Source organism: Podarcis erhardii (assembly GCF_964252035.2).
Source record: "Podarcis erhardii genome assembly, chromosome: 15".
Taxonomy (NCBI): domain Eukaryota; kingdom Metazoa; phylum Chordata; class Lepidosauria; order Squamata; family Lacertidae; genus Podarcis; species Podarcis erhardii.
The window spans coordinates 17,291,434-17,301,762 of NC_138505.1; the positions used below are offsets into that span (position 1 = coordinate 17,291,434).

The following is a 10,329-nucleotide window of genomic DNA, read 5'->3' on the forward strand; positions in this document are numbered from 1 at the left end:
GGCCTACACATGTATCCATCACACCCAGTAGTCAGGGTGTGTGTGTGTGTATGTTTCATGCACATCGCAGAGCAGCCATGATGGGTCAAAGTGGACGATACTAGGCTATCTCTGGGTCTTTCCTGCAGAGGTTGCTTGGACCCTTGTGCAGATATCTTCAGCTTTAGGTGGAGACCTTGGCTTTACGATAAGATTAACAGGAAAAGCAAGCCCAACGTCCAAACAAAAGCGAAAGCATAACAGGTTCTAGCAAACCAAAAGCTCTGGAAGCATGTCAAAGTTCTCTGTGTGAGGAACAGCTGATACAGCAGGGTCCCAGTTGCTCATTCCCACCCCACCTCCCAGATTGTGGTATTTCATAGTCTATGTTTTATGTGGGTTTGCCTACATGAACAGTAAAATTAATGGAAAACTCAGTGCAAAGGTCCATCTTCCTCGTCCTATTGCTGACTGATATAAAAGTTTTGTTTTTTTTGTTCTTCTTGGTGTAGGAGTTAGTGTCAGACAAGGTCGTTCGTGGTAGACGAGGATTCAATTCCCCAGTCAGCCATGAAGCTCACCAGGGGTCAGTCAGTAGTTCCCAGTCTAACCTATTCACAGGGTTGTTGTAGGGATTAAATAAGATGGGGGGGGGACAATGGATACCACCTTGAGCAATAAAGAAATAAAATACAAATCTGCCTCAGTTCACATGCTTTCCTCAATCTGAGGACTGCTACAAGGCCTAGCCTACATCCTTAAGACTGACAACCAAGAAATTTTTAGTTTACCAGTATGCTAGGGAACTTAGTTTTGTTTCACAACTACAGTGGTACCTCAGGTTACATACGCTTCAGGTTACAGACTCCACTAACCCAGAAATAGTGCTTCAGGTTAAGAAGTTTGCTTCAGGATGAGAACAGAAATCGTGCTGCAGCGGCGCGGCAGCAGCAGGAGGCTCCATTAGCTAAAGTGGTGCTTCAGGTTTAGAACAGTTTCAGGTTAAGAACAGACCTCCAGAACAAATTAAGTACTTAACCCGAGGTACCACTGTAGATGGGCTGGAGGGAGTTGGAAGTTCTGTTATTCACGATGACTGCTTGCTTTGTCAATGCCACTTATGAGTTCATATGCAAGTTATATCCAATTGCTCCAAGTTACTTTAGATTTAAACATGTACAAGTTGCTCTTTTCAAATATTTTATTTTGTATTAACACCTCTAAATTCACGTTTCTATATGGAAACTCCATTTTATATCATTTAATAATACTATAAAATTATCTATATACAGCAAGTGAATCATTTCGGTTGCAATCAGAAGTCTGGTGTTTGTTTGTTGTTTTTTGCAATCCAATGAATGTTGGTGGATCGGCCAGAATTTGGCATGGCGTGCACTAATGGCAACTGGATCACCAGATTAACAGCCATATGACTAGTAGCCACTGATAGCCAGAGTGTTCATGGATTTGTGTAATCTCCATTTAAAGCCTCCCAAGTTGGTGGTATTCACAACATCTTTCAGAAGTGGTTCCCACAGTTGAAATGTTGAACAGTGTGAAGGACATTTCCTCTTGTTAGTCTAGGATCTCCCACTGTTTAGGTTCACTGGATAACCCTACTCATTACTGGGTTGACATATTGCAAGAAAAGCCTATCCACTTTCTCCACACCAGTCATGTCCACCTCCAACCCATTACTTGCCTTTTCTAAATGAAATGTCACAAACATCGTAAGTTTTCGCCATAAGAGTTGCTCTAGCCCTTGCTCCTTCGGCTTGCTCTTTTTCCAGCTTTACAGTACCTACAAAATCCCTTTCTTGTAACCTTGCCAGTTGCTTCTCCTTGCCTTAACTTGCCTAATGGGGTTGTTGTGAAGATGAAATTTGGGGGAAATGAGAAATGTTAAAGATTGGGATGGAGGGGAAGAGAGAGAAAAATCCAATGGAGGCACTTTTACAAGATGTGTAAATTGGAAAATAAAGAATGATAAAATGTGTGTATGGGATACGGAATAGATCGGTGATATAGGGTTGGGGGGGAATTGAATGGGGGGAAATGTGGAAAATTTTCTCATGCAAATGAGGATATTTACTGATCCTGTGAGCTAGGGATCATGGGAGTTGTAGGCCAAAAACATCTGGGGACCCAAGGTTGAGAACCACTGCCCTAGAGAAACCTGCACCAACCTGGTGCCTTCCAAATGCTTTGGACTACAACTCCCAGCTGCTCCAGCCAGAATGGGCAATAATCAGGGGATGCTGGGAATTGGAGTCAAGCAGTACTAGGAGGGCAAGAGGTTGCCCATCCCTCGCCAGAGGTTAAGCAAAGGTGCCTACTAACTGTATTTATGGAGCTATTTGTGCTTCTTTGCAAAGAATACTATCTTATAATTACTTAACCAGGCGCAACACCCACTCTGCCTCCATAATTGCATGAGACCAAACCCCAAGTGCACTGCAAACTTCAATCAGTCCTATAACTGGTGAATTAAATGCTATACTGAAGCACATCTTTGTGACCCTACAGCTGCAGCTAGCTGTTTAAACTTGCCATCGCCTATTACTGAAGCATCAGAACCCATAATGTCATAACATGATCAGCAAAGTCCAGTCACACAATGAAGCCCCCATATCACTTTATTTCACCCACCATGCCTTTCAGCTGTATTGGCACCACCACAAGTGGATATTGCATTGCAGGCTCAACAACACAGTGGTGATGCTGCTCAATGAGTTGTATTCACACCCCTTGACACAGAACTGTTCACATTGTACAATGCCAGGACCGCCATCAGCAATGACATGAATAATCTATTGGGGGAGGGGGATCACCTATTCTGTTACCAAAACCCAGTCAGCTTCTAAGAGACATCTGACGCCTGTTTTAAAGGTATCTGGTGACTCTCCACAATCGGCGGAAGAGAACACCATCACCACCTGCGGCCCATCCCATAATATTCCAGGGCTCTAAAGCAATTATTTCTAAAGCTGCGTAACCTTCTCAAAGCAAATGCTCTGCTGAAGAACCCCTCCAACTTGATGCCCTCCAGATGTTTGGGGCTGTGAGTCCCATCAATCCAAGCCAGCAGGGCCAATGTTCAGGGATGACTGGAGTGATAGCTGAAAATATCTAGAGGTCACTGAAGTTGGCAATATGCTGCAAGTTACCCGTTAACAACAGACAGCTGTGATATGCAGTGGGAGAATGGCCCCACTGGGAAAGCCAACATCTAGGGAAGCTCACCTGCCATTATGCATCTTCTCATAAAGAACACTCTCCATACCCCAAACAGTGTGAAAGTCACTAGTTTGCTAGTGAGGATGCAGAGAAAGTCAAGGTGCTTAGGCATTTGGGCTCTGTCTTCCAAAACCAGATTCTTTACCCTGAGAATTCAGATGTATCTCAATTACTTGACCACTTTCTTATGTACTTGTGGTTGTGAGCTATTAAATTATACCACAGCACTGCTTTTGCATTTGCGCAAAAGATTAATCCCTCTGGGATTTGCTTTCAATGGAAATTTATATTTCTAGTTCCTAGCTTCCTCTTGCAGGCAAAAGTGAAAGCAACAATGTTAGATTCTCACAAGTTAAACATTATCCCATTTGTTGCCACCTCTTTAGCACCTTCACCGTTTCCATTTCTTCCTACCTGTTTCCATTTCTTCCTACCTCTACGGTTGCAAATCGACACTGTGAAACAACAACAAAGAAATGTGACAGTATGCTCTTGAAGGCAGAGAGCTTTTTTGTACCTGGAAACATGGAACTGTAGAGTTGGAAGAGACGCCAAGGGTCATCTAGTCTAACTGATGTAATGCAGCTAAAGAACTCCTGACAGATGGCCACCCAATCTCTGCCTAAAAACCTCCAATGGCTACTAGCCACAATGATTATACTCTGACTCCACAGTCAGAGGCAGTAATGCTTCTGAATACCAGATTCTGGAAATCACAGTAGGGAGAAGTGTTTGGGTCTGGACATGGTTGGCTGTGGTGAGAACAGAATGCTGGACTAGATAGGCCCCCTTTGGCCTGATCCAGCAGGGCTCTTTTTATGCAGTCCACAACATCTGGGGGGTATCCTGTTAACTACCCCTGCTTTTTGCACCAAAACAGGCCCCTGCCCCAAGGGGCTTACAATCCTCTGAGAGAGAGAGAGAGAGAGAGAGAGAGAGAGAGAGAAACAGGAAATACAAACCTTTTCCTAAGTAAGCTAGCTAGCACCAATCTGTTTATCTTTTCCTCACTGGGAAGATGCTCCCGCTTACCATCATTTTACTTTCCCTCCAGCCAATTGACTTAGTTGCCAGTATCAGAGTTCTCCCCGCACCCCGTGTGCTGTTTTGAATGAGACATCTAAAAATGCCCCCCTCCCAAAAAAACCCCACCCTTTCTTTGCATGCAGCACACACCTGCAGCAGACAGCCTGATTCAAAACAGCAGCTAGAGAATGCAGCTATTCAGCCTCCTGGTGCATGAGCCCCATAATCACACCAGCCCACATTCAGCCATCCCCCAACAAGGAAAGCAACAGAACAAGTGGATCTAACAACATGACTTAGTGAAAAGCAGAACCTCACAGCAGTTTTGTGAAGAGGGAGGGCCCGGGAAGGACTGAAGCAGCTGCAGCAGCTGTGCTTTCTCTCTTAAAAAAAGAAATTACTGCTTGTGCAGATTACTCTTTCAAGGGAAGGGAATGAGGAATGAACTGATGCCCAATTATTTGGTGCTGGGCAGAGTTCCCTCCCCCACCAAAAACCCAACTCCCTCTACATACCACTCTCCCCTGCCCCATGACAAGCATAATCAATTACTGCTAGATGTTCTCCTGCATGCATCTCTGATTGATTTCCAAGGGCTCTGTGCAGGAGACCTTGTTAGTGCATGGTGCCCTGGGTCTACTCTGTCTCAGCCTGTGTGAGATTGTCTGCAAAGATGGCCTACTTCAAATATCGCCTCTGTTGTTTATCCAATAGGTGGCCACGGGTCTCGCTCTCATTTAGTCCAGAAAGTTATTCTAGTGTTCAACCCCCCACATTCAGCACACCTTGGGAAGTAGGTCTTTCATGTCCCCATTTCACAGAGACGGGAACTGAGGTCAAGAGGGAATTTGTCCAAATATACTGAGCAAATTGCCTTTGAGGCTCTGAAGACTACTGTCAAGAGGAGAGCTCTGAATGCAAGGTAGTTCTTCCTTCTTCATGCCAGTCTGAGAGCCACTTCTAAACGCTCTGTTTTCAGGTTTCAACTCCAGCTTCAGGTTTACTGTTCACAATTTTCCATTTAAAGAGCGAAAGAAGGGCTTGAGCTTGGGAGGAAGAAGCCCAAGTGGGCACTGTAAAAAATAAAGTAATCTGAAGCTTTCTTGGTAATTTCTCATCCAAGCCTTGGATGCAAAACACGACTCACAGGGGGTGTTGCAGTATTATGGGAAGCTCCAAAGAACTATAAGAAGTGCAGACCTTTGTTGGTAATAACTAAAGTAAACTGCATGGCTAGTTTTAGCTCAGCCCTTAAGCATAGGCAGACACATCCTCTTACGAAAAAAGGAAGTTCCACCAAGCTCACTCACATTATGTGACCTGTATACAAGTTTGCATATATTTATATGCAAGTAGTAACTTTTGAGATGTTCAGGTTATGCCTTCCAGTAGCACAATTTAAAGCTTGTGTTGCAGAGATTAGCCCAGCTTAGATTCTTGCACTATTAAAAAAAGGCATTAATGACACCAGGAAATCCTGAATTGCAGCTATGGAAAGCACAAGGCATGAGGGGGTTTGGGACAGCATTTTTCACTGAAACAAAAGGGCAGCTGAAACACAGCCCAGCAAAACTGCCGAAGTCAGCAGCAGAAAAGGGAGACAAGCATAAATCGGGGAGGTGGGAGGGAGAGCGAGAGCGCTCCTAGGCAGGCAAGGCAGTCAAGACGCAAGGGTCTAGAAAGCAAAAGCTCTGCCATCTCTGAAAGCACCATCAGAAACACAGTCAGAAAGCCTCTCTCAGAGCCGATTCCTTGCTTACAGATTAAGAACCCGTTGGCGCCGATATCTGCAACAAGAGCAAGTGGACCGAGGTGCCACGTACACTTGGTTTTGAAAAGAAGTCCTTGAGCCTCTTCGTCCTTGATAGTGCAGAGGGCCGGAAAAAAGCAGATGCATGATCCCAGCAGACTAACATAATTTCAGAAAACAAACAATTCCTCCTGGAAATAGAGAGGGACTGTCTTTATGAGAATTCCCCAGAGACATGGGCACCATTTTTCAGGTTTCAAAAGACCAGTGAGAGCAAAGGCAGAAGGGCAGGTGTTGCTGCCGGGATTGCTGAACTGGCATCTTCCTACCCATAACACAGGCCTGAAAAAGCATTCCAGATCCAGGCCACAAACAACCACCGTTTTGGAGCCCAAATCATGTTACTGGTTGCCTGACCCTCCAAAGGTGTACCCACTTTCTGAGAGGTAGAGTGTGGAAATTTTCTGGAAGGACAGGTGGCCTGGGTTTTGTCAAGCCTGGCTAGCATCTTCTTTAACATATTAGAAATGGAGCTATGTGCAAATTTACAAAGTTCCCTACTAACGAGACAGGCAGTCATTGCGAGGGGTGGAAGGAGAGATTCTACGTTCCAAGAGTTTATCAGCCAATGGTGGTAGGTGCTGTCAACAAACTTTCAGGATCCAATCATGCTTGGGATGTGGTGGGTGGGTAGCAGCTTCCAGAAGCAAATATGTGGGCAACAAAGTTTTTGGGATTTTTCCAACTCTGGGCACCGTTTCCATTTTGCAGATGGCACAATTGGGGGTTGAACGACAAGGCACCACACATTTACATCCCCTGCAGTGGAAGTTGTAGGGATTCCGCCAGACAGGCCTGTCAGTGCAAGGGAGGAGATTATTAAGAATGGTTGCCAAGAAGTGCAACTCCCCCAGTTTAAAATCCTTCCAGAAAGGAGGGTCATATTCATCTGCATCAAACACCCACATAAAAATCTTGCATTCTGCCCATTTGCATTGCAGAGGCTTGGGGGAGAACCTATTGACAGCCATTATTTTTAGAACATGTATGCACAACTCATGATCCATGAAGGCAAACACAGTCCACTGACAGCATACTTTAGGGTACCAGACATGATCGTGTTTTTACAGTCAAAGGCAGCTGGCAGAAACCCAAGGCTTATTGAGTCCAGCAGCCAAGGAAGCATCCAAAACAGACGGGTCTCTGTAACATGGTCCCACAGCATGCATCAGTGATGCAGTACATTTCACAGAGTCTCTGGTGCTAAAATGCCTTCCTTCCTCTATACAGGCCTGGTAGATAAGCAGAGAAGGCCTTATGAGAATGCCATGACCTGCAAAGTGTTATCTGGAGGCAGTAGAGAAGCAGGTTTTCTCCATGGTGCCGACTACCCTCTGGAATACCCTTCAGAAGACACTTAATTGTTTGGGGGGCTTTCCTTGCCCAGGAGCACTGTACCCTTCTACCCCATTCTCTGTGATACCAATTTCTCCATTTTAAATTGTTTAAATATTATTTCACTTTTGGAAAACGCAATTAAATTTCTTTTCATATGTGGCATAGAAATTTTTCAAATAAACAACCAAACAAGTTTGTGCTCTACCGAACTGAAGCCAACCTTTTAAATATCTTCCTGCAAGACAGTAGTTTAGACACCTCCTCCTCCATACCATGCCAACTGGGAAAGCAAAGCGCTGGCCTCTCAATTCTGCAGACAGAAGCTCACAGGAACACCCCACATGCTGTCTCTCCACCACGCTCCCAGAAGCCAGGACACAGCTATAGATAACCTGCAACACAGCTATGGATATCCTGCGTTAATGGAATGACTCCACTGCTAACAGCAGCTGTCCTTCACCTTGCATAAGGAGGCAGCCACATATTGGTTAAGACCCAGCTACATTCTGAAAGTAGCATAAAGGGGTGTTACTTTTGCTTGAAGGCAGACAATGATCAGGCTCCAGTTCTGGATTAAACACAGCTGCACACTAGGCACTCTTCACCTTCCATCTAACCTTTGAGCATCAGTAGCCTCTTCAGGCCAGAAGGAAGAATAGAGAATTGCCTGGTTGCCTACATGCAATTATCAATCACCACAGGAAATCAAATCAGTAAACAACATCAATTCTGATTGAGAGGTTGGCTAGATACAAGAACCACACTAAGAAATTCACTCACCAAACATATTGTGAGTGAGCATATTGTAACTGAACAGCTAAGACTTCATTAGAGAATGGTTTTAAATTTGATGTAGACCTTTTTTTTGCATTTACTTTTTTTTTTAAAAGGCATTTGCCTTCCCAGAAGAGGGGGAACCAATTTAAAATGCCCAAGTGCTGGCACTACTTTTTAGGTCTCTGTGTAACCAGGTGCCTGGGACTTTCCAACCCTGCCTACCTCTTGCCCTTGTGATGGGGCAAGATAAAAAATATTCTGTTTTGCTTTCTCTTCTCATTCTTCCCTAGAGGAATAGTTCCACTTTTCTGTCCCTTTCCCTCATTCCGCTCCCAACAAGATAGTACCTGTCTTTTGAAGAGGACTGAGAAGATGATGGAATGCAATTGCATTTGCTTCCATGACTATCTGTTCTTTCCTAAATTGGAGTCAAAACCGTGACATTGGTCCCTTCTGTCTCTTGGCTCCAGTGGGTGGGCCCATGGCCCCGTACCATTCTCCATCAGCCTCCCACTTCATAGACACAGGAGAACTCCAGATTTTTCCCACCTTGTTTCACCCACCATTCCTGTTGCACTTCCCAATGACTCTTTTAGAAAGGAAAATAAAATTGGAGGCAGGAGGAAAAATGACCCCATTCCCTGGTTGGCACTGTCGTGTAACTGATCACTGAAAGGGGGAAAGGGATGTGCAGGTATGAGCAAACCCTACAACTCCTTGCAGCCTCCACCCATACTTTCAGCCTCAGAACTCTGTATATGGGCATTATAATGCAGGTAACCTGCCACTTCAGCTTTACACACTCAGCAGTTTTAAAATAAATAAATAAAAAGGAGGTGAAAAGGCGGTGGGCATCCAGGAACCCACCATTGAACCCAATGTATTTTGCCTATATGTGATTTTGGCTTAACAGTTGAGCATCATCTGTGCCCTGATTTCCCTCTGCTCTCTACCCTCAGCACAGGGCACAAGTTCCCCAGATACACTTTTGCCTCCTCCAGACCTTGGTGTTGGTCAAGGTGGGAAGGAAAAGGAGCCAACTCTCTTTCATAGTAGTAGCAGCAATAACAAATCTATTACCACCACTACCACCCACATACAATACATTTGAGAGCAAAGGATAATAGGACCTTGTGGTCTGCCTGAACCCCACCACCCACTTCATTGGATTCATGTTGCACATGGGGTTCAAAACATAAAACCCCTTACCATTCCTATTACTGGTGGTGAATGGAAGTAGGACGGGGCCTTCTCTCTCCTTTCCCCGCCCCCACCCTTCCAATCAGATCCCTGCCCTTTCATATTATGGCAGGAGAACACTGAGACTCAGTTCAGAAAAACAAAAACAAAACCACCATACTACGTAGATGCTGCAAATCGAATAAACATGACCCCCAGAGTCTAGTCGCGTTGAATTCAATGAGGGTTAGGCCTGAGATGACAAGGTACAGGATCATGTTGTTAACTCCTTAGGCCCCACAATCAGTCTGAGAAAAGGACCCAAAGAGCCCAGACACCCCTCCAGTCAGAAAGATGAAGCAACAAGTCCTGGCCTCAAATCCCTTCCCCCTCCCCCTTCAAAAGATGGACTCAGGAGTCCTGGCCTCAATCTTCCCTCCCCCCCCCCCTTTCCAAAGGATGAACCCAGGAATCCTGGCCTCAGCAACGTCACCTCCCCACCCCGTCCCAAGAACGGACCCTGGAGTCCTGGGCCCCCTCCCGAATTAACCTAACTCTCTCCCTCTCCCCTCCCCCCACCCCGCCCGCTTGTGGTTATTTCGAAGACAGGGAAGGGGGGGCATATTCAGACAGACCCGCCCCGGCCTCTCCCTTACCGGCAGTTTGGGGCTGACTTCCCCCTTGCAGCTGTGGCAGAAAAAGCGGTGCTGGGAGACGGCGGCCGCCGCAGCCGCCGACGCCTCCGCCATTTTGCTTCCCCTCCCCCTCCGCCGCCGCCGTCGTCGTCGCCGCTGCCGTCAGTCCTCCTGAACCAGCAACGCTCCGCCGCCACAGACCACACGGAGGACTCGAGGCCTAGAGCGGAACGCTGTGGAACGCCGAGGGGACGCTCTAGCCGCCACACTTCCACACTTCACTTCCCTCTTTCTCCTTCTCCTCCCAAGCTTTAGCAGCGGAAACCTAGGAGAAGCTTTTTTTTTTAA

The 10,329-nt window shown here is 45.9% G+C and overlaps 1 protein-coding gene across 2 annotated transcripts in view; it reads right to left on the bottom strand.

Moving 5' to 3' along the window:
• Positions 1 to 10,274, bottom strand: part of RNF115 (ring finger protein 115) — a 38,765-nt gene extending 28,491 nt beyond the window's left edge. Inside the window, exons 1-2 of one of the 2 annotated variants that reach the window (XM_081841675.1) lie at positions 10,003 to 10,202; positions 6,066 to 6,183 (exon numbers count right to left, since the gene is read on the bottom strand). In XM_081841675.1, coding sequence (XP_081697801.1) covers positions 6,066 to 6,158 — 93 coding nt within the window. In that variant the 5' untranslated portion in view covers positions 6,159 to 6,183; positions 10,003 to 10,202. Of the gene's footprint in view, positions 1 to 6,065; positions 6,184 to 10,002 lie in introns of both variants that reach the window. The other variant, XM_081841674.1, reaches the window with a different exon arrangement.
• Positions 10,275 to 10,329: the final 55 nt, after the last annotated feature.